Raw genomic sequence first — 25,117 nt, forward strand, 5'->3', positions numbered from 1 at the left:
GTAGGAGCAGCACGTACCGTTTTCAAGTACCCTTACAAAGATTGTCACCACCCTAAAACAGCGCTTGCATGTAGGCTCCCTAGCGATGGAACGCGCCATCGGCTTGCACGCGCGACGGCGTTCCAAGCGCGTTCCTGACGCATTTGCTCTGCCGATGCCAAACAGCCCCCACGTGTGGCGCCGCGGCGGATCACACCGTTTTCGATGCACGCGGCAGGCCGTACCTTTTTTTTTTATCCAGCGGCCGTGCTACGGTACACCGCCATAGGGTGTACGGCGAAAGTTGGCACGTTCTTCATAAACACGTCACCAACGCCGCACGCGTTCGGTGCGAACGCGGGCAAAACGCCGCCGCCGTCGACAACAGTTGTGCGCGTTGTTTGTGTGCCTGCACACAACCGCTATCAAAACGCTGGCTACGTGACGGAACGGCTAAACGCCGTTGTGGACACTGTTAGGAGAGAGGCGGGCGAGAGCCCAGAGAGAGTCGACGGCACAGGTGGCAGAGGCCGGCAGGGCGGGCAAGCACACGCACAGCCTAGGGTGCCTCGATGCCCTCCTCGCCCACCATTCCCCTTCCACTGGGCAGTCGCGTTTGCTCTCCGCCGTGCGTTCGCTCCCCGTGAAAGCGCGTGTCCCTCGCCCTCGCGCGCTTTCACTCGCACATAAGTCACGTTTGATTATCCCTTCTTTCGCTCCCACTTACCCCTCCCCGTTGGCGCTGAGCCGTGCTCCCTCAAGGGCTGCAGAAGATAGCGCCAACCTTTCCCTTTCCCTCAAGAACCACTTATCATCATCATCCGCCGTGCGTGCGCACCCGGTGAAAGCGCGCGTCCCTCGCCATCGCACGCTTTTACTCGCACATACAGCATACGGCCAATGAGAGTTTTGGCGCTGAGCCGTGCTCCCTCAAGGGCTGCAGAAGATAGCGCCAACCTTTCCCTTTCCCTCAAGAACCACTTATCATCATCATGAGAGTTTTTTTTTTCCTGCTGCCGCGCTCGGACCATCGAAGAGTGAGCCCTTAACAGCTTCGCTGTAAAAAGTGTTCTCCGCGTGGCTGCTTGCTGGCTTTCTTATACCCTCTACCATCCGGGAATTCTTCCCCTCTCCTGCCCCCACTGCAGGACAAGGCAAACTAGACAATGTAGTGAGGGTGGGTGACCGTAGCGGGGTGAACCCCAGCGGGGTTGAGTGGGTCGCAAGGCGACACGGCAGGATTCGTCTCTGACGTATCTCTGACCCTCGCGACGGAAACGTCTGTTCATGTTGACGAGCGAGATCATTAGGCACGCCGTTTCCCAAGCGTTTGCACGTGGTCCGGGCATGGCTGCTCAAAGCGAATCGTAACACCGTTGAAGCGATAGACCGCACGAACCTTCGCTCGCTGCTGCAGCCGCACTTGCTCACGCCAGTATTTTGACAGTGGTTGTCTGCTGTCATCGAGTGGGAGATATTCATGTTTGCTTGTGCACGCGGACACCATGCTTGTTAATTCAGTTAGAGGGCGAATGTGTCCAAGTTTACGCAGCCGATAAAGCTACTATCCCAACACCGTATAGCTCTCTACTAATTTGCTATCGCAATTGATGCTTCGCCTTTCGGCTGAAACTGCTACATTTTTTCCTACTTGTGATGACACGGGATAGGATGGTGCTTGATTCTTGTCCTAATTAACGTGCAGCTTGCGCTTCAAGGTTATCTTTTAGATAGGATGTGATCAGATTCCTTGAATTTTGTATAGCTCAGCGAAGAGTGGCTTGTGTGTGACGCTTGAGGCATTATGTGTGACTGACATTGGCCGCTCCTTAAAGCTTGTCATCCTGCAGTCCAGTCCTGAACTCCCTCTCTCGAAAAGCCTATGGCAACAAGATCGTCCTTTTCGGCAGCTGCAATCCCATGATAGGCCAGGCATCAAGCCGGCCGAGCTACGTCGAACAACTCGACTTCCCGATGTACCATCTGGGGCGGGGGTGCTGTTATGTCTGGCGCTCTCCTCTCAACAATAGCGCTTCTTCGTAGAACCTGGGGGCTATTCTGTAAGAGTCCACCTAGTAGACTGTCCACTTCGGCTGTCACCATTGGCTGCTGCTTCACGAGCAGAAAGGAGACTGGCTGGCACCTTCCTGCTCGTGAAGCATCAGCCAATGGTGACAGCCGAAGTGGACAGTCTACTAGGTGGACTCTTACAGAATAGCCCCCCTGCTGCTTTGAATGACGTTCTCGCATCGACACCTGTTCGACCCCTGAGAGCTGGTCATGAGGCAAGCACCACATTGACAGCACGTATGAGCTTGTGGTAGATAGCGCTCGTCCGTATGCAATATTGCTTGGATGTTTCCCTGGAAGCGATGGTCCCCGCTGGTCGACTCTGCAGCGGCGGCTAGGCCACGTTCTTGGCATCATCCCTCCCAGAGGTCAGTGCCGCCGGAATCTACATTGGTGGGGGTTCAACAGAACCACTGCGGCCCTGCTGCGGAAGAAAAGTGCGGCCCCTCCCATAGGTCAAGTGCCTCACGCAACCGCGGCGAGAGCTCAAGGGCACTTCTGCTCTACTGCAACGGCTCTGCTATTCCGTAGTGTTAAGACGCAACCAAGGACGGAAAAAAGGATCAGGACAGAAAAGAGCGTCACTTGCAACTAGTTTATTGAAAGCAGACAGGGGTCAAATTTATAGAAGGTGGCCTTATGCGCACATTTCATTGCTATGAAACGCGACATCTGTGCGAGCGTTACGCCTGTGGCTTTACGCAGCACTGAACGCCAGTTTATGCACTATATTCTTGGTGAATGATGCAAACTTTGAGTTATGTGCGCAAATGTGCGTGCGCATATGGCCACTTTCTCCTATAAATTTGACCCCTGTCTGCTTTCAATAAACTAGTTGCAAGTGACGCTCTTTCCTATCCTGATCTTTTTTTACCCTCCTTGGTTGCGTCTTAGCACTACGGAATAAGATGAACCAACTAGCCCAGCAACAAGTCCTGAAACGGCTCTGCTACTAGGCGAGGAATGCTGGGGAAGAACTCGGGAAAGCCTGGTGCACCTAGGGAACCAAGAAGCGATCACGATGCTCTCGGCGAATTTTTCTCGGGAAAATCGCAATGTAAACATTTTACATTAAGACATTTTCTCTCGTGGCTCGGAACGTCACTCGCCACTTCGCTTTCACCCGGTACCTGGCACACCATCAGCCATGGAGCCTTAGAACTCGGACCCCCTGATTTCGTAACAGCTCACACAATTCCCATCAACTCCGTTAGACCGCACAACACAATTTTCTTGTCGTTTAACATTGTCATGACACTATTTTAGGGGCGTGCTGCGAATATTAGAAACATTAGAACAACAAATAAAATATTCTTTTATTCAATTCTGTCCTTCATTCCTCGAATCGAATGGCGACTATTCGGTTATGTCCTGGAATCGAGAAATGATTACTCATAAATCTGGATGTTTTTAATACTTTACGTCATCGACTGTATGTGATGAAGCATGTAATTGAAGTAAGAATGCGATAACTTTCATCCCATACACAGTGGACATAACGTCGAGCACCGCTGTGTCGCTCAGAAAGCCAGACTTTTCCGGCTAAACACGATCACTGGCAGTAAAATGCTGTGTAGACACGAAAGGGGATAGGGGGGCATGCGCCAGCGGGTATTGTTTGCTATTATTTATAGATGCAGCATCCAGCTGTTACTTCTCACAGGAATAGATCAGAATTAGCACTGAATATGTTTCATTGCTTAATATGCTCATTACATGCCGAAGACAAAGGCACTATTCAATAATAGCCTGCCAAGGAAACAAGAATTCATGATCGCCACTCAGCCTCTCCAAGCTGTAACGGAGTACGTTTATCTAGGTCAATTACTCACAGGAGAACCCTACCATGAGAAGGAAACTTACAGAAGAATAAAAATGGGTTGAAGTGCGTACATGGCTGGCATTACCATATACTGACTGGGAGCCCACCACTGTCGTTAAAGAGAAAAGTATACAGTCATTGCTTTCTACTGGTGCTAACAAATGGGGCAGATACTTGGAGGTTAACAAAGAATATCGAGAAAAAGTTAAGGACCGCGCAAGAAGCGATGGAACGAAAAACAGCTCCAATAACGTGAAACCTGGGCAAGTGTAAAGCAGTGATGCGCCGGTGTTTCCCTTGTGTTAACTCACCGTTGATTTGAACTGCACAAGAGCAAGATTAGAGCAGGAACGAAGCTACATTAAGGGCTGGATTCCAATTCTGCGCTTGTGTAGTTCAAATCCAGCGCTAATGCAGCTCCACTAACGCGAAACCTGAGGATGTGCGAAGCATTGATGCGCTGGTGTTTCCCTTACGTTATTCTTGTGCTATTCTTGCACAAGTGAGGAGAAATCGAGCGCTTGTTAGGTGGTGGCGCCCTCTCTTGCGCTGCGCTGGTGCCAGACTGGCGTCTCGGAAGTGATTTTCACGAGTTTCTGCTCATTAATGCGCTTAATGCTTGATTATTCCTGCCTTTAAATTATTCTGAATCATGTTAGTTTATTTTGAACTGGTTTTGATCAATTCTGCGCTTGTTTTGACCCTCTTTTGAGATCTTGTTTTTGCGCGTGAATACAACGACATGACATCACATTAGATAACGACAGCCCGGGCTCCTAAAGTGCTTCACAGTTAAAATGTTACGTGTAACATTAAGGGACAGGAAAAGAGCGGTGTCGATCAGAGAGCAATCTCGGATAGCCGATGTTCTTGTTGACATTAATAAAAACAAATGTAGCTGAGCAGGCCACGCAATACATAGGGTAGATGACCGGTGAACCATTAGAGTTACAGAATCAATGGCTTGCATGGGACGTCACTTCCGCCCCAATCAAGCGCCGGCGTCCATGCTGACGACCCATTCTTCGTTTCGTAGCTGTCCATCCGTGCGGTCCGTACCGACAAGTGCCTTGCCTGTGACGCCTGACCGCTCCCGATACGCTGTGAATTGTTTTCTTATCTATTCGGGAACGATGTCTTTTCCCCAGAGGAGTGAGCCATTGAGTGCAGGCTATTACTCTGAATTTGTGGGATCGGCGCGTGTACGCTATGAAGAAAAGGTGCAAATGTGCGACGGTGTGGACCCGTACACGCTGCGACCGGGCGTCAACACGACGATCGACGTGAATGTGTTCAGTGAAGTGACCCACGGGGATATCGTAAACTATCTAGTTTACTCCTCCAGCTTTGTGACGTTGGAAGAAATGAAAGCTTTCAAATCAATGGAAGCACACAACTATTTCACCAGCGCGTGGGCGAGAAGCCTGTCTGAAATGCGTTTACGAGACGAAAAGGTGCTTCTCCTCGGAGAGATGAGCTCAAGAACCTTTTCTGGCACGTTTCTCGAAAAATCGCCTGCCATTGTTGTGATTTACGCGGAGTGATAAATAAATCGTGCATCTGAATGTGGTGGCACCATTTTTGGATGACGGGCAAACTTCAAAGACGCCCGCGTACCAAAATTTACCGAGCATGTCAGCAAACACTACGAGGTTCAAATTCCGCCCCGATTAGTCTGATTTCCACTGTAAAGATACATGTAATGAAGATAAACAATGCCTGTTCTTTTACACTGCTCTGTTCACGGCCAGGTTATCTGGTGTGCATACGCCCGTTTTTCTCTGCCGTCGTAGCTCGCTGCGCTCGTAGCGATCCGCATCTGCTTGCCTAATGCTGTAGCCGAGATGCAGCGACGGGGCCCAGTCTGGGTTCGTGATATCGAAAAAATCGGACGGCGTCCCTGCGAATCAAAAACATTCACTTCTTCAGAGCGTAGTCCTTGCTTCCCACGTTTTCGCAGAACATTTAGTTCACGGCACAAGCCTCTTACTTGTCACGAAGTGCACTCAGCACACACGTAAATTGGGGTTCTGGGAGTCCAGATCAGCTCGATTTATGCGAGCCAGCCACAACGTGCGCCGATTTGTGCTGAGTGTCTTAGAGCGCTCGCACCTGTCTACGACGATACTAGGAATTCGGAAGTTCCTGCTAGTAGGCTGCTTCTTTCGCCTGGAGCTGTCGCTACGGTTGGAGCAGCCAACGACTGAGCAGAAAACCATATTGAAGCTGCGAGTGGTCGCGAACCAACACGATGCGAGCTGACAGAGGCTGCGGTAAGCAAGCAGTGGCCCGGCAGTGGCGCGTCAGCATGGCCGACAGGCATCTCACGGCGACCGGATGTGACGTCGGTGCAAGCCATGTATTGGTACCAACGGAAGCGAATAGCAGTCGAGGACGCAGGAAATTGGGTGGGGTGATGAAATTAGGAAATGTACGGCGCAAGTTGGAATCAGCTAGCGCAAGACAGGGGTAATTGGAGATCGCTGGAAGAGGCCTTCCTCCTGCAGGGGACATAAATACACGATGATGATAGTGATGATTCATTTCACGAGAACCTTTAGAATAACGGCACCATCTGTCACCACCATACTGGGTGAAATTTCTTTTTTTTTCGCTCTGCCATAGCCGCAGACGTCTGGTTTGGTCACGAACATATACACCAATATTATTTGGTCTACACGATTATCTTTATAAACTTTATAAAGTTTCCTTCCACTAATCAGCCTACAATTCATGAGTTACATACTACAATTCTACAATTTCATTCTCCTGTGCATTGTGTTCTTGTAGTCAGCAATTAATTGGCCATTAGTTGATAGTTTTATTGCGATAGCAATTATAGGCATACTCCAAGCGGATTTCTGCCGTCGGCGTCGCCGTCATAGTCGCCGTGATGTTCCGCACAAAGTCCAAGAGCGACAAAAGCGTTGCCGCGCGTTGCGCGAAAGGCCGTGGGAGAATGGGAGGGAGGGAGGGAGGGAGGGGGGAGGCGACGTTGTGCTGCAGCATCAAATGCGTATCTTGAGATCGGGCGCAAGGGAAACTGGCGACTCAATCTCCCACGCTACAGGAAGAAAGCGGGAAGGCAGCGCTGGAGGGAAGGGTGCGGCTTCTGCTCTGCGAGCAACTGCGTACTTGTACTTTGCGCGGCGGCGGGCGGTCGCGCGCACCGTATCTTCAAAGCGATCTGCAACACGGCTCCTACCTTTGTATGCGCTGTGCTTTCGCCGCTCAGTTTCTGTTGAAGCGACAAACCGCACGAACCTTCGCTCGCTGCTGCTGGCGCGCTTGCTCACGCCAGCGTTTTGACAGTGGTTGTGTGCGGTCATCGAGCGTGATCTATTCATGTTTGCTTGTGCGCGTTGACGCCATGCTTATTAATTCAGTTAGGAAGCGAATGTTTCCAAATTTATGCAGCCGATAAAACTACTATCCTTACTCCGCATAGCTCTCTACTAATTTGCTGCTTCGCCTTTTGGGAGAAACTGCGACTTTTTTAATGTTTGTGACAATGAAGGCATCCAGTTAACCCGATGCCTTCAGGTAGCTCACGAGGGTTTCTTGGTCAGCTGCCTGCTCATAATGTTCACGTGGTACATGACGCCATCGGTCAAAAGGATGTTCCACAAACGCCCCCATGGCCTGGAGTGTCGCTCGCTTACACTTCCTGGTTTTATCATCTACGCATACATAAATACTCAAGAATACGGATTGGGGAACAGCTGCCGCCGTAGCACAATTTGTAGTGCAACGCACGCGTAATGCCGAGGTTGTGGATTTGGATCCCACTGGTGGCACGTAGTTTCTTCGTCCACTTTCATTTACATTTAACTTATCATTTCTATACTTCAATTAAAAACTACAAATAATTTCCCCTATGGCTTCTCTTGACTTTATTATCTGTTCGCTTCATATGGTTCTATCTACAAAACCAGGCTCCTATGTTCACCTTACCCTCGGTCTTGGGAATAGTTTGTGTGATATTGCAAGTGCGTGCAGTTGAAGCAGACAGATCTAAAGAACGAGGTCGACCGTCCTGTCTCGCTCGCTGGTCGGTCTCCGTCTGGTCACGCTGTACTTGCCTGCCATTAGCTAAAGTGTCTGTTTCGTGTCGTGAGGTTCGTACGGGCGGAGATGTTGACAACCCAGCTTCACAGACTTGATCAGCCCGAACCAGCAAGCTTTTATTCTTTCTCTATGTCACCGCTTATGCCATTCGAGAGTGCCATGGAGAACCTCCCACTGTTCCGATCCCGAAAGGCTGGATGTGAGCAGCATTCCTCCGTCGACGGGCATCGTGATTCCTGTGACGAAGGCCGCGTCGTCCGAGGCCAGGAAAGCAATGCATCGAGCCACGTCCTCCGGGGTCCCAACACGTCCCAAAGGATGTGCACTTCGGCCCACCCTTTCGAGCAACTGCGGAAGCACCAGTCAATTTACAATGGCACAGTCGCAGAGACCAAAAAGCGCGTCACGTCTACCACACAATATTGTTTTTAAAAATGGAACAGTGAAGCTTGCAATGGAACGAAAATGCAACTTTGAAAGAATAGAAGCTTCGCGGGGCTGTTAACATTGTAATATTGCTACCAGCATTTGGAAACACCACATAGTTTTTGGTATGTCTGTTTGTCCGTCCGTTTGTTTGCACCTAACCTCTCTCCCGCAAATTTTGGTCCCTAGGCAGCAGATGGTCAATTGGGAAGACTGGCTGCTGGAATTGTAGTTTGCGTAAGGAAAATGTCGTGTCTCTAATTTGACCTACTTTCAAGCCGACTTTGACATGGAGGTGAAGACGCTGGTCGGTCTCCGGAGTTATGGGGGTTTTATTTTGGTGATATCTAAATGTCAGCTGTCATATTCAAAAGGGCGTAAAAGGCAACTCTATTCTTCTTGCGTGCCCTCTACGGAGTGTTCTGCCGGAATAATTTTTTAAATTAGTTCATTAATAGCAGAGGTAGAAATATTTGAATGTAGCGAACCCATGATTTCAGGAGGCGAGCTTCATCGCAAACATTGACGCTCTCTCCACTTGCACCGTCCAGCCACCGCAAGCGAACGTTCCTCCCTGCGTTCTCCCATGCCGAAGCCATGGGAGAACCTCTCAGATCGTGGTGACGAATACGACTCGAGCCCCACCTGTTTTTTTTTTTTTTTTTTTTTTTTCCTGGCGTTCTTGCTGCGCGGCGCACCTCCGGTGACGATCTCGCCCGCGAGCTTGCGAGATTCTGTGTTCATCTCATTTCGAGTAGCACACACGAGCACTGAGGCAGACCCGGTAGGAAATGGCGGATATGTTGCTTTTCTGCGCGCACGACTTCACGACGTTGGAAGAACCTGATGAAACGGAAGTGCGTCCCTCTTGCTCCGGCACGGAGTAAAAACAAAGACTCGCAGACATTCGGTTTGTTGGTTTTATTATTTCTCTAAACTTTACATCGTGTAATGAACAACAGATCAAGCAAATACCTGCTGTGGCCTTCAATAATTCTCGAAGTCACGTGTCATGGGGAGTGACGTGTAAGCAATGCTAATTACATAGGCAGACTTGTGCGTCTGACCTCGATTCTCCGGCTAGGAGCGTGGCTCCATTGAGAAAGTCGCGCGGCATTTGGTTTGAAATTTCAGCTGTTTTCACGGAGCGCAGCGGTGTAATATTTTGCAGACACGATCGTCAGCGCGCATTGTACACACTGCGCTTGTCCGTTTAAAATGGCAAAACCTGGTGACGGGCCTTAAGAGCATTATAGTAACAATTTCACTATAGTCCCAGCTTTCAGTCACTCGGCGTTTGCCCTTTTGTCAATGACTTCTAAAGCAATACGCGTAGCTACTTTGAACCTAGCTGTGCATGCCTTTCAAAAAGAAGTTTCGAATGTTTTCTCGCCTAGGTAATCTTCAAGGGGATGTTTGAAAGGACATATCAAATCTGCCCCATTTAACTACGGCGTCAATATAAGCGGCACTGAAAGACCAAAACAAAGCGTAGTGTCATTTACTGTAAAAACTGAATATATTTGGTATTTATTTTTGTCTTATAACTAGTGTTATATTGATAACACACCTCACCGGCTTTAGATTCAGAAGAAAATAAGGACCACAAGCATACCTGCGGCGACTCAGCATTAAAAACTAATAATTGAAGACTTTTATAACTTATGTAAAGCGGTCAATACAGCTTTTAAGCAGAGAACAAAAAAAACATTTGCTGCGAAAACGCTAAATGCGCACGCGATGGTTTATTTTCACAGGTCATCTTTTGAGGGCAAGATCATCGATTATTTTTTCTAATAGCAAAATAGAGTAACAACACATGAGATAGGACAAACTAAAGGTACAGACTGCCAATCCTGTCACTGCGTGTAATAGCCAGCGTTTTGTTTGTTCTTTCCGTTTGGCTTGCACCGTGCGCAGTTAATTTGCCTAAACACGTGCCAACTAACTCAACTTCGCACTGTTTTGAAGTTTTCGCATCCTCTATACCACCCTCCACAGTAAACACGACGTAACAACTAACCCAATCCGCTACACTTCTATGTTTATGTAACGTAAAACTAATAAACTGCCTACCACAACATACAATATACAGAGTGTCCCAGCTAATTTTAGCCAAAGTTTAAAAATATATCGAAGCACTCTAGGAGGATGTGGCCGAACGCAAGTTGTTGGATATTGTACGGAGCGAGGAACACTATTGCTTTTGTATTCGGCCTAATTGTTTAATTAGTCAAGATTATAATTAACAAACATCGCAACTATTGCACGTACCGTTATGTACGTGTGACATATATGCTGGGTGCCCCACCTAGTTTTAGCCAAGGTATAAAAATATGCTCAAGCACTCTAAGAGGACGTGAAAAAATGCATTTTGTTGGCTATTGTATGGAGCAAGTCACACCATGTTTTGTATTCTGCTCAATTGCGTAACTTGTTAATAATTATTAACCAACTTCGCATGCACGAACTTATTTTAGGGCAACACTTCCAATACGAAACTTGCAAAGCGTTCTAGGAAACATCTACTCCGTAGCTTTGAATTACACACTTGTTTCTGTTTGTTATGTAATCATTTTTGTGCCCTAAAAAACACACGAAATGAAAAAAGCACGTATCATGCCCGCTTGCACGCCCCAAACATGGCATCTCGCAATACGCACCTGCTTGTGCTGCTCTTGAGTAACGTAGGATTTCCTCCCTATGTTCGTCTGAATGATGGCAGGGCTGCAAAAAAATTCACAGGGTCTCTTATGTTATCTCTAAGACGACTTCAAGGCGAAAGCCCAAGTATTGATTGATTAAAGAGGGACAAATGACGTACACATCCCTCTTAATTCGCTTATTCTACGTCGCTTAGTCATTAATCTTAATTCGCTTTCTCATCCTCTTAATTCGCTTAGTCATCTCCCTTAATTCGCTATAGCGTACTTGTCTTAGTCAACCCTCTTGATTCCAAACGTCAACGGTTCGACTCCCACCCAAGGTCGTGGGTTCGAGTAGCTCACTTAACTCTCTTAATTACCTGTGCCTTAATTAACTTCGCCTTAATTACCCTCAAAGGTGGTTGTACCGACTCCCACCAAAGGTTTAGGGCTCGACTTCCACCAATGGTCGTGGGTTCGACTCCCACCAAAGGTCGTGGGTTCGAATGCCTTAACTCTATCTTTATTAACTGTGCCTGAATTAACTTGGCCTTCATTACCACAAAGGCGGTGGGTTGGACTAACACCAATAGTTTAGGGTTAGACTCCCACCAGAGGCCGTGGGTTCGAGGGCCTGAACTCTATCTTTATTAACTGTGCCTGAATTAACTTGGCCTTCATTACCACAAAGGTGGTGGGTTGGACTACCACCAATAGTTTACGGTTCGACTCCCACCAAAAGTCGTGGGTTCGAGGGCCTGAACTCTATCTTTATTAACTGTGCCTGAATTAACTTGGCCTTCATTACCACAAAGGTGGTGGGTTGGACTACCACCAATAGTTTAGGGTTCGACTCCCACCAAAGGTCGTGGGTTCGAGGGCCTGAACTCTATCTTTATTAACTGTGCCTGAATTAACTTCCCCTCAATTACCACCAAGCATTTAGGTTTCGACTCCCACCAAAGGTTTAGGGTTCGACTCCCACCAAAGGTCGAGGGTTCGTAGCCTTTTTGTACCTTTCGTGTCACGGACGCGTTTTCGCTTAAGGTCGACTGATTAATGAGACATATATAAGGCTTTCGTCTTAATAAGTAAACGTGTTGTTTTGTGCAATCTTATTGCCCACAAGATTTCTTAAGTTTTCGCAACCACACAAAGGGGCCCCAAACCATAATCAGTCACACACACGACAACTGAAGCCAAACATTTTGTCCACGAAGTCTCGGCGGAATCGCACATCCGCACCACTGTAACTATCAGCCTTCTGAGCGTGATACCTCCGTCGTTCCGACGCAATAATCGCTTCGCGAAACCTGAGCCCACCGCTTACGGGCCGGCTCCTTGGCACGCTCCTCGTTGGCTCGTGCCGCCCGCCGCTCTCGCTCACGTCTGCGGTCCCGAAGTTGCGCCTCGTGAGCAGCTTGTATGTCTGTCCAGAAAGTCCCTCTGAAACTTCGCATACGCCCCTTGTGCTCGTCCCATTTACTGGCGTAGTACCTGCGTCGCTTCGCCGCATTCTCCGCTTCGCGGAACCCGTCTTCCTGTCGAGCCGGCCGCTTACGGGCAGCCTCTCGAGCACGATCCTCGCTGCTAGTCGCCGCCGTTTCCTAGCTTTCCTCTTGCTACGCCAAGTGTCAGCACATGCCTTACTTCTCTGCTTTGCCTTTTCATAGAGGGCGCGGGAGTTTTGAGGCACGGACATTGAAAAATCTACGGGAGGGTAGACATATACAGCTCCGCTGTAAAAAAACTATCACCGAGAGCATCCTTTAAACGTTCGCACTGGATACAGGAAAATGTAGTAGATTTAGCGCGGGACGTTGAAAGACGGGCCATATCCGCTATAGGAGCTCGACGATTTCTTCACCAGTATACGCCTAGTGGCCCTATAACTTACTAGCAAGGTAGTGTCATGCCACGATGGTAAGACGGCAGCAAACACATGATCGAGTGTCGAACGCTGCTTGCGGTTCTGCCAGAACCGCTGCTTGTACGAACAAGCAGAACCGCTTGTTGGTATGGCTATTTTTGTAGCGCATACAGACGAGGACGCAAGACGGCGCATGAAAGCACTGTGTCTGTGTTCTTCATGTATCTTCTTGCATCCTCGTCTGTATGCGCTACAAAAGTAGTTCGATCTGCCTTCATACATTGGTTCAGCACCTGAGCACGGTACCAGCATGACTGCCGCTACCTCCGCCTACAGCATATGACTCCTGTTGATACAGGGCTCGCTCTTACCGGTGCTGGCCGTTTGCTGGCTATTGAAAGGATTTCAATCATTCTGCTCACACACGTCGTCTGATCCCGTTGTATCAAGAGATTAACGATGAGTGGAGGGTATTTCAGAAACCCGCAGGAAAGCACAAGCAGCCTTCTATGCCGCTCAGTGACACAGAACCACTAGCTTATGCGCTTGGACGTCATTTGCAGCGAAGCACAGAGCCATATACCATCCTAAAGCAAAGCTTTCTTTGCCTCCTCCTGCGCCTTTCCCGCCCCTGGAGCTGCTGTTGGCGTCTGCTGTCTTGCCGATTGATCGGTACCAAACATAGTGCAAGGAAGCACTGGATATAGTGCGAACACAGGCGGCCCTAGGGGGTGGGGAGTCAGGCGGCAGGTGATGCGTGTCTGTGAAGTGCATCTCGAGGACGCGATCACGGGTAAACAAAAATAATGCGCTTGGGCGGGGCGCAATGAAGGAATCTGTACATATGTGTTTATTATTTTTCAAGAACTATATTGCTATTCCAAGTCTAGAAAGTCGAGTTCAGATAAAAGGAAATGAGTTCTCGAAATGTTTTGGCTGCAAGCAAAGGCCAGACTTGTCCTCACGAGATACTTTTCAAGTCGGTCAATACATTCCCTAACACAGTTCATAAAGTCATTGAGCGGTATTGAGCTTCATTATTTTTTAGCGTCTTCACAGAAGGCTGTAACGTTCTCACTAAGAAATTTGACAACGTGTTTGAATGACGGGAAAGGGATCGTCAGATTATAAAGTCTTCAAATATTTCTGAGATAAAGTCACAGTTTTGCCCGAAAGGGGAAGAATTAGTATACCTATATATCAGAATTTTAGATAAGTCGCAGAAGGTAGGCCTCGTAGTTTCATAGGCCGTATAAATTGCAGCCTATGTTTGCCAACTAAATAAACATGGTGCCATGCGCGCACAGACAAATGTGAAAACATCTCACTTGATGACAACGAGCATTCGCTATCAAGCGCTGGCATGATAAGAAGGGCACCAGCTGTGCGAAGCGTGCGTGCTTGTCGCAAAGCGAACGCTTCGTGCGGCCGTTCGCTTCACCATTTTAACTGCACTGCGTCTCCCAAACTTCGATTACAAGACAAGGTGCACGGGAAGACATGGGGAATTGAGCGACCAGCCATCTCTTCTCGCCCTTAGGCTTGGCAACCGCCAATTTTAGCCTCGAAGGTACCACACGCGGGCCGCGTATGCGCTCAACTGCGCGGACAGCCATGCGTAGCCACATTTGGTCGAGAGGAGACGCGCGCTCTTCTCCACTGGCACGCACTCGATCACGCTGACCTCCAACATTGGTGACCAGGTGATCAGGTGACCCAGGTCACCTCCAACATTGTGTGCACCGGAACACGGTGAGCATCAAGCCACCTTCCTTCTCGGCTCACCCTTGCATGCTTGTCCTCGCGCAGAGTACGGCGCGTGAGCCGCTACTTCTCATCACACTTTGACTTCATTCTGCACATCACGGCGACGGCTAAAATTTGTCGTGAGCGTCCATAGAGTTCCTATCTCAATAAAACTGTGCAACACATTTTCGCCAAGTCCCATTATGGAAAACTATCACTCGGAATGGACGCTCGGGTTTTTGCATCTTAGCAGTGAACACGATGTCTAAACGGTCGGTTTAGCTAATTTCCACCACGTGGGACAGTTTTAAAGACGACGTCTTTCTTACCGAGTTACCTCCGCTTTTCTGTATCGGGCATCTGTCGATCCCTATGTTTCTAGCCTCACATGGGGACCGATACCGAAGGTAGTGAAGTCTACACCCACGCCGGTGGGTATGTGCACTGTAAAAATATCGGGCGAGTCCGAAGGTCGTACAATCTAAAAATTTCATCGGCCCTTCTACTCCGTGAAGACGGATCTTCGCTTATCACCATCACAACAAATGGAGGGTATACGTATGCGTTCATAGTGCTGAACTCAGGCAGTTTTTCCTTGATTAAAGATTCCTTACACGTAACGCAAACTCTAATTCTCCAAGGTCTTCTCCACTAGTAGAGTAATGTTCATTCAACATTTCCAACGCGGTCGCTGTTCGTCGGAGCGGATCACATTGATGAGGGACAAGTTGTTGTCGAACCACAAACGCTTGAGTTCGATGTCTCGAGTTTGCTCGGTGGCGTCGTTAGTAACATCCGCCCGCCATTGCCACTAGCGATTCTTCAAAATTAAATTGCTTCAAAATTAAATCTGTCCGCCACGTAAGACAATGAGTGGCTCATACCCCCATAAACGCAACCTCCCCATTACGACGACAGAAGTGAAATTCTACGCTGGAATGATGAGCGGCAACGGAGCCAGCTGTGGAAGAAGACGACGAAGACAAACGCGGGAGCACTGGCACGAGCGCGTTCGTGATTGCACCGAACGGCGCCAACATGTCAGCGGTGGAAGAAGACGACGACGCTCGAGTCATTGCTGATGATGATAGTTTCTGCGAACAGACACGGACGTTCAGGCTAGACATAGACAAGCTTCGCTTGTAATATGTGGGGCGATCCCGAAGGTAGTGCAGTAAAGAATTTAGGCACTATGACGCTCCTCGTACTCCCCGCACGCAAGGGGTGACGCGACAGAGTGCCGTGCGCAGTGCCTCCGCCTCATACTCACCCAGGACTCACTCAGGTAGACACTGTCTTTGATCGATGTCAACTAGAAGCTGAACGGGCTACCAACCTTCTTAAACTTTTTGCAGAGCTGCTTGTTCTTTCTCTTTGTTTTCTTTTTTAAAATGAGAGATGTACTCACCCTATAATGGCGACGCTACTCCTTTTCGCGTAGCAGAAGCAACAAAATAAAATGATATACATGTAGTAAGAAAAGGAAAAGAAACAACGTCCTAGGGCCAAAAATCTACAGCACACAGTCCTATACAGACATGAACATACAGAGACGAGTATAAAAGGTGAAGACAAGTCGCATCACACTGAGTTCGGAAACAGAGTTACAAACACACACACACACGACCGCGATGCAGTCTGCGATGCGCAGGTAAACCAGTAAAGAATACACACTAAAAAATAGTGCACGCACAGAGATATGACAGTCAAAACGGAGCCTCAGCACAGCACACTAAACAGTATGACACGTAATATACAAGCGCTCATAAATACAAATAATGGAAGCAAGTTGTAGTTACATTGTGTTATACTATTCGGTGGGGTATCCAGTACTCGTTAAGGATGCTTGTGTCTTCGCAAAAATGTTCGAGTGCGTTCAATGCTTTTCTCAAAACACATTCTTGTCTCGTCACTCGTCGTTTCGCTCCTCAAGACGTTCAAGATCACCCAAAACCAACTAGCCGACATACAAGCCATCACACATTGTGTTGGGGAGCAAGAACGCGACCGGGTGTCCAGTCATCACCACCATAGCCACCGTATAGTTGGACATTTGTAAAGCTGGAGCACTCTTGCCCATAGATAATCGGCCAGAAGTGCCGTATTTAGCGTATATGTCCCATGTTGCTTCCGAAGCTCCCTAGGCGTTCAAGCGCTGCTGCTCACGCGGGGAAGGGGGGGGGGGGGGGGGCTCATACATTCGAAAACGAGACTTCGAATGTATGAGCTACCCTATGGGCTTTACCTGGGCTGTGTTCGTGTCTGCTTATGCGCAATACAGAATGAACGGTTAGGAACTTGCATATGACTCTGCGTTCTTGTCCAGCAAAGCTTTTCTTGGGCGACCGGGTTTTCACGCTCACCAATTTGAAACCATGCAGTAACGGCCAATCAGAGTGCGCGAAAGGTCTAAGAGCGATGCTTATGAGCGGCTGCACCGTCTGATTTTGTAACTGCGACGTTCGACTGCACTCGTCATTGGGGCGAAACACGCTGTGCTTTCAGTAAATTTGCATGGACCGATGAGTCAGCTAGGCGTGCAAACATTGAGGAATAGAGAGAGTGTTCGACTCACTTGACGGCGTTTACTCGCACTCCGTGTGGAGCGTTCTCTGAAAGAAGAAACAAGGCACGTAACAGTAGTGTCCAACGATGACAATGGCATGATTCACAACGCAGCCGCTGCGGTAGCTCAGTGATTGTGGCTTTGTGCTGCTGAGTACGAGGTCGCGGGTTCAACTCTGGCAGCGGCGGCCGCATTCCGACTAGGGCGGAATGCAAAACCACTCATGTATTTAGATTTAGGTGCATGGTAAAGAACCCCAGGGGGTCAAAATTAATACGGCCTTCTCCACTACAGCGCGGCTCATTATGAGATGATGGTCACGGCTTACAAAACCCAAGAATTTAATTTGACTAAGCTCTGAACGGGTGAAAATATGATAACTATAGAGTCTGTAAGTGTTCGTGCACTGAAGAAACAACATACTTTAAATCATTAACCAGATTCTCGGTACTGAAAGTAAACCCGAGAGATTGCTCTCGGGTATACTTTCAATTCTGCGTGACGACGGCGCGTCTTGTGCGACCCCTCTCGGCCAAGTATACCGTTCCAGATGGGCACGGCAGACTTTAGGTAACTATATAAACAAGCTTATGTGAAACCAAAGAACACTTGCAGAATCTGGCGCACCTGTGAGCAGGGCGTCGAACCGAAACGTTTTCAGGTTCGGTTCGGGTTCAGGTTCAGATTTCTGTATATTTTCCTGTTCGGTTCAGGTGCAGCTCCGGATCAAAAATATAACGGTTCCAACTGGTTTGAACCGATTTATAGGGGTTCATAATGGTTCGGAATTAAGGGGAATTAAATGTTTTAACCTTACCCGCGATTTTATTCGTGCGAAAGATACTTTACCATAAAACCTTTTATTTTATCGCGCTGCTAATTTTCGCAAATTTCACGATTAAGAAATGTCGCGATATTTAAGGGCACGCAAAAATTTCAGGTGAAAAATACGGACACAACATTGGAAAATAAAATTTTGATTGGCCAGCTAGTTCTGCTGGCTGCTGGCTCCTAAAACACGGGGCATTCAATTTACTTCGCTGCGCAAGCCTGTGCTATGCCATTACTCTCAAATACTGTACGGGGAACCTCCGCCCTCGCAAATATACGGAGTGCCATCTTTCTATGAGCCAGGCGGCGTACACTTTCTTCATCAGTGAGGTCATTAGAGCCACGTTGTCATCTTTGTGGTCATTGGCGTTCCAGTTACTTTCGTAACAAAACGTCGCTTTATGCCACTGAAGCACAGAAGTAAACTTCCACAAAGTTAGGGAATTAATATCTCGAAACTGGTGTCATCCTGAGAATTCGTTCTAAATGGATCCGTCTTGCGAACTCCACGGCTAAAATTAGTAAATTACAATATGGTCCATAAGTTAATTAGTTAAAAATTAATTAGTGAGTTTTCGTTACTTAGTGGATTATAAATTTCAAACTTTTGTGCAAGTAATGTCCACCTCTTCGAGTAGACCAGCTGATGGACTGTAATTGTGCCATCTGCCAAAGGCAACCTTTAAAGGATTTTGAAAGTTTTCGCTGAAACACCCGGTATTCTACGCATGATCTTTCTTGTTTAGTTGCGGCGGTCATTATCATATGTAGGAAGATCCCACAAACTTTGGGAATAGGTGTAAGCGAAGCCCTGATGAGCCTGTAAAACAACAAAGCGCATCACAAACGTCTAGCGGATTTCGGCCGCGAGCGCGCCCTTTAAGTCCTGATTCACACAGCTGTCCCTGTCCAATCCTCGCCACGTCATTAGCATTCATCAGGAAAGAGATTCTCAAAAACAGAACGGCGAGATTATATAAGCACTCGAAAACGTTATATGCCAGTTTGTCACTGCGTCAAGCGAGCAACACAAGCCCAGACTCGAACGTATGGTCATGCTTACCGCCACGGACATGGCCCTCGTATTTTCAAAACGAACAATGACAGTGCTCCTATACATCCCTACTGGATTCTATCACCAAGGCAGATCAAGTCTGTGGCAAATAATCGACGCCCTTCAGTGCCTACCCTTTGGTTTAAATACGCCAGTGGCGCGGCCAGCTGCGAAAATAGTGGATGCGGTGCAATAGACTGTGAAGCGTGCACGACCACGTTGTACCGAAACAGTGCAGTGTGCAGCTCTCATTATCAACTTAATCATACTACTCTGCTTCCGCTTCACATCCTATCTGTGTCGCTAACCGAAATTCCTTCCCCAACGTAGACTAGCAGCTCAGAGGATAAGGCCAACCTCTCCACCTTTTTGCCAGTAAATACCCTCTCTCTCTCTTCGCGTTGTTGCAAATAAACTGAATTATTCACCGCTTTCTCATTTAGAGGAACATGGGGTAGGGGCTCATAGTGGTGATATGCAGCCAATTTTTGAAGTGTGTGCGCCAATTAGGGCTGAAATAAAAGCTGTCAAATTATGGTCTTGTGCCTATATGGAGGAGTCATGTGAAACGCTTACAAAGTTTCCCCTCTGCCCTGAAAGAACCAATGATGGTAGCATTTCTGTATTTGCAGCGAATAGGGAACATTCTCTGCTAATGGGTGACGTGTTCGGAAATTGGAACTGTATAGGTTAATTACACACTTTGTATAAAATTACTTATACATGAGTTGCAGAGCCTGACAGGCGTATATTACGAACCACGCAGGAACTTTGCCCGATCTCCTCGAAGAACTCAACGTACCTGAAAGCTAAACTATTTGAAGGAAAGGGCAGCATCTCATGCGTGATGAGTGCGCCAAATGTCAAGTATGCAAACTACTTACAGCTATTGCAAGAAGAATTTCTTAAGCAGGTGTTTGAGAGTATATATCATACGTCCGTTATCGGCTATGTTTCTCCATTTCTGGAGAGAACTCTACGTCACACCGAGTTGACATTTGGTGGAAATGAGGCGCATGCAAAGTGTAATGTGTGGCGAAACTTTCCTTGGTGGTAGAATAAGAAGCTTTGCAAATGATCACTGATCCCGTGCTTTTTTTTTCCTCTCTATTTGCAGGCATTACACGAAGTTTTTGATTGGTTTCCCTGCGTCCTTGGCGAAATGAACGAAGCACCGTGTTCATATTTGGTAAAAATGCGGGACCCGTTATGAGTGAAGTGCAGAAGTTCAAAGTGTGTGGCCTAATTGTGGTATTTGCAATAATTTACGCTGTAAGTGTGTTTTACGAGCGGCACTAAGTTTAGTCCTCCGCCTTCGCATAATTACAAATGCCACCAAAGTCAAACACAGTCGAAATGGGGAGACCGCTATCGCAAATCACTGTGCGAAATTAAATGCGTGTGAATCAAATACAACTTTCGAAAAAAAAATATTTCAGCAAGTGCTCGAAAGCTTCATACGGCAGTTTTAAGCTATGTTTTCCAGTGTCCAGGAATGACTCTGCGCTACCCCGAGCGTACATTGAGAGATAATTGGGGGAGTGTTATGTGTAATGTGAGGCGATACGTTTTTTGGTTAATTAGGGACATTACAAATAATTGCAGAACCCTCGTCCTTCCTGTATTTTTGTACGTTATACGAAGTTCACAGTCCGTTTCTTCGGTGTCCTCGGCGAACTAAACAAGGCAGCTTGTTACATTTGGCTAAAGTTTGAGGCAGGTTGTGGGCAACGTGTTGGCCAAGTACGAAGCATGTGGATTAATTATGGCCTTAGCAGTAAATTACGTATGCAAGTGTTCGATATAATTGTAGGTGTCTGTTAGGAATGGTACAGAATCTCAACCATTACCCTGGCAGAATTACAAATCCAACCAAGATCCAAAATTCTGAGAAATGCGGTGGAACACTGGGGGAAATTCGGATTAAAAGTCAAGTGTCTTGATCAAATACAGGTGTCTTAAATATTATTTAAATGCTGGACACCTTTATACGCGGGCAAAGTTTCAAACTGGCGAGTTTTATGCGGGCAACGTTTTAAAGTATTTTGTCTAATTTCAGGCAATTGAAACTCTTATTGCAACTACTCAAAAGAAACAGCTTTGTTGAAAATTGGGCTGTGATTCTCCAAGGCCTCACAAGTCTGCAGTTCTGAGCAGAGACCGGCGAGGAAACTCTCTGTTGACGGACGTGGGGGACGTTGCTGTGATTGGACGGGACGAATGTCGGCAGTGCGAACGAGGCCTAACGTTCATCAGCCATAAGGGCGTACCCTGCAGAGCAAATGTAAGTTTTATCCGGAGGCCACATTCTCGAAGCTATCACTTTCTCTGGCACTATCAACTATATCCTGCATTTCTAGAGACTGCACGGGAAGCGTCGAAGTAGGCGGCCGAAAGCGTTGGCTTGCACTGTACGAAGAAAGCCAGCTTGGCCCAGCGCCGGAAAGCTGTTAGCCATATAAGCGACGCGTCCGGTGCCGAATCACTGGGACACCTCGTGTAGGTCCTCGTATCTCTCACAGCGACAGTATGGGGACTAGAGTAGTGACAGCTACTACTCGGCGAGAGAGATGCATGACTATATATTTGTATACGACGACGACAACACGCCAAATAGCGGAGAAATAGATAAAAAAAGCTTCGCTTGAAAGTCATTTCTCCCGGCAAAATAAACGCTTTGTACCATGTACACGCTGTGTGTCTTCTTTGTACAGCTCTTCGTTCTGTCAGATCACTGTGTTATTTCTCTAGTTCAAGAAACTACAACAAAACAAATATTCTGGAATTTACAGATGGCAATAGGAGCAGAAGCTAGAGGGAACGGCATGTCGAAATTGACGTGCAAAGATTTAGACATAAATATATAAAACATTTTTCGATATATGTAGGTCCTAATAAAAAAAATGACGCACCACTGGCACAAGCAGTAGAGGAAAGCAGTTCAGAAATGATTGTGCTGTGGTCAAGGCACTCTCAAGTATGATTACATTGATGTGGACGACATTGGCGTCAATCAGTGTTTTTTGGGGATTCATAATGTTTCAGTGAAGATGAAGCGAAAGAAAGGACACACTCAGCCAGATAAAATACTGTAATGTTGCGTGCTTAATGTAAGGAAGTTTATTACGTATCGCGCTTTCTAAGCCTTGTTTCTTTTTTTTATGTGTTAGGATTCCTATGACTACCGAACGAGAAATTTGTCCTTCACGTATGACGAATGCAATGGCTCATATCCCCCTAAACTCCCGTTTATATCCCCGTAAGCAAGCAAAAATGCAATGACTCATATACCCACGTATGGCAGAGGCTACAACCGCTCAGTAAAGTGAAGCTCAGTAAAGCGAATTCATTGAAATCACCTATACAACACACAGAATAGCATACGTTTCAATAAAAAACAAGGCTCAAAACAAGCATTTGAACCATCTATAAAGCATTGCATACCCCCCTCAGCAAATGCAATAGTGGTTTTGCAACAGCTTCGCTGGACATCCAGGTTGATAAGGACCGATGAGAGTTTATTAGGATCGGATCATGTTTGATAAGGTCGATAACGACCGAAGAGGGTTGATAAGGGTTTATACTGATCGAATCAAGTTTCATAACATTGATAATGACACCGGGCTGCGTAGATATGAGCAAGTGGCACAATGCTGACGCCTACTTAGACAACTCCCAGAGGAGTGCTGCGTGAACTTTTTTCAGAATTTGGCTACAGTTGCCAAGTTATACCTCAATTCCTCGCTCACCATATTGAGTGTTTGAAAACTTTTCGATATCAAGTTTTCTAGCTATTCGACATGCCGATATATGACATCTAACAGCATTGCAGCATGGGCCTGTCTATTCTTTAGGCTGTCGTAGCACTTTCAGTAAAACATGCGCCCTGTGGCTAGCAGCGTCTCACAATAGTTGTTCCGCTGCTCTTAGAAGAGCCAGCCAATGACTACATCTTTAGAAAGCATAGACAACCAGCGGCGTTATGAGAGAGTACTTGACCTGTGGACAAAATGCTCAGTTATTCAGGCAGTGAAGGCCCCATCGTGGTACTCAACAAGATAACTGCAGGTGAGTTGAAAGCTTAGCTTGTTGATACATTGCGATAAAACTTTACTAGGCTGGACAAGAATAAAAGGTTGGGCATGAATAGCCGACACAAGCACAGATTAACAATTTTTATTTGGTAGTGAGACTATGTGACATAACTAAGTTTTGGGCTGTTACGTCATTATTAGGTGTCACACTGTGCTGAATTTGACTGTTTGTGCAACTTCACCCAGTATGTATTTTTCAAATAAAAATAAGTAAAAGCGCTCGTGTTGTCTATTCTAGTCCGGTCCTTTCGCTCTGTTCTATAAGTACCTTCATATTTTTTTACTTCTTTTTTGTATGCCCATGCAGTTCTTTTCAAGTAACTATCATCATACCCTTTTTTTTCTCCCCCTTGTCCTTATGTTACCGCAGAGAAGCTAGCTCCAACGGGCTGTTTCAGAACTGTTGACCTCAGCTTTTCCCCTGTGACATATCTGTCTCTCCTCTCTTTCGAAGGCGATGAGTGACGATGAGACAGACACTCACCAAGCGCTGCGCATCGCGTGATCTGATCCAGTGCCGCTTTAGTCACACTGTAAGGGGCCATGTTGTACACCTGTTGAAATAAAACACCACTAACACTTTTTAGGACAATAAAGTTTAATAAACGTACCTTGAGAATTATTTGTACTCAACATTTCGGTGAGACATCTTAGCGGTAGTTACACTACTGACATTTCCATTAACTACAAAGAGTGTTCAGAAGGAATCTAAGCACGTGCTCATCTAAAATATTAGACAAAACTACGATAAAAGAAATAAACAGGTAACTTGTGTCTTGTTAGAATCCTTATAGACTGGACTGGACTGGACAGACTTTATTTGGGTCCTGCAGGACGCGCTTAGGGCATAGCGGGTGAATCTTTATAGATTCACAATCTTATCACATGGCAACAAATACCGGTAAATAAGCCAAAACTTATTTTGGCTGCAAATTCTCTACTAACTCCTCAAAGCTTTATAACTTCAAGGCAGGTTCTCGTGCACTGGCACATGGCAAAAACTGTGCTTGTCCCCATTTATCTTCGTCACCCGTGTCACTTCTCGCTGTTTCGCTATGAAAAAAAGAGTGATTAACCAGCTTCACGTCCGTTTCACAAGTTAAAATTTATCCCATGAACCAAAAATTACAATACCAAAATTATTTGTCTTTTTTTGAAAAGCTTTCTTCTTTCCTAAACAATTTGTGCCCCATTAACTACCCTAATTTTCTAAGGGATTGCTGCCTATAATAGAAAAATGTTTTAGCTGAAGCTTAGCCGCTAGTGTACTGCAGCTAAAGAGAATTGCAGCTTCATTTTATAAGTTCTAACTTTCTGTTGACATCGGCCTCATCGCGGTTACGACAAGCTAATCTAAGGAGCTCTTATCACAAATGCAGCCGGGTATGTGCCGCTCTTCAATGAACGTGCCGCCAACTTGGATCACTGATGATGTGCCACGGAGTGTGCGGCAAGCGAGGGAGCAGCGCTCATGTTCATAGGCGCGCCGAACTTCTCTTCTCGGACGCCACGCGCGGACTTCTCGGCATCGCCACTAGATGGCACAACGTGTCCGGAAAGAAGCGCTAGACAAAAATAAATCTAGGGCTTTATGTCCTAAAACCACGATACGATAATAAGGCACACCGTATGGGGGACTCCGGATTCATTTCGACCACCTGGGGTTCTTTAACGCGCACCCAATGAACGGTACGCGGGCGTTTGCGCACTTCGCTCCAATTGAAATGCGCCCGCCCCGGTCGGGATTCGACCCCGCGACCTCGTGCTTAGCAGCGCAACGCCGAAATCACTACGCAACCAAGGAGGGTGAAGCATCAGAAAGAGCTTGACGCGTTTCTCAGCGTTCGTACGCATCGGTGCGCCATGCATTTCGGATGCCAAGCCAGGCTTTTCGTCGGCAGCGTAAGTTGGTGCTGAGTGTTCTTAAGGAAGCGCTGAAGCGTAGT

General features: G+C 47.1%; 1 protein-coding gene across 1 annotated transcript in view; it reads right to left on the reverse strand.

Moving 5' to 3' along the window:
- Positions 1-7,421: 7,421 nt before the first annotated feature.
- The window catches only part of LOC119443716 (3-oxoacyl-[acyl-carrier-protein] reductase FabG), an 89,061-nt gene continuing 71,365 nt past the window's right edge, over positions 7,422-25,117 (reverse strand). The window contains exons 6-9 of the mRNA XM_037708426.2: positions 23,656-23,725; positions 17,202-17,238; positions 11,029-11,092; positions 7,422-8,287 (exon numbers count right to left, since the gene is read on the reverse strand). Of these exons, the coding sequence (XP_037564354.2) occupies positions 8,072-8,287; positions 11,029-11,092; positions 17,202-17,238; positions 23,656-23,725 (387 nt within the window). The 3' untranslated portion in view covers positions 7,422-8,071. The remainder of the gene's footprint in view (positions 8,288-11,028; positions 11,093-17,201; positions 17,239-23,655; positions 23,726-25,117) is intronic.

Source organism: Dermacentor silvarum, chromosome 3 (genome assembly GCF_013339745.2).
Source record: "Dermacentor silvarum isolate Dsil-2018 chromosome 3, BIME_Dsil_1.4, whole genome shotgun sequence".
Lineage (NCBI taxonomy): Eukaryota > Metazoa > Arthropoda > Arachnida > Ixodida > Ixodidae > Dermacentor > Dermacentor silvarum.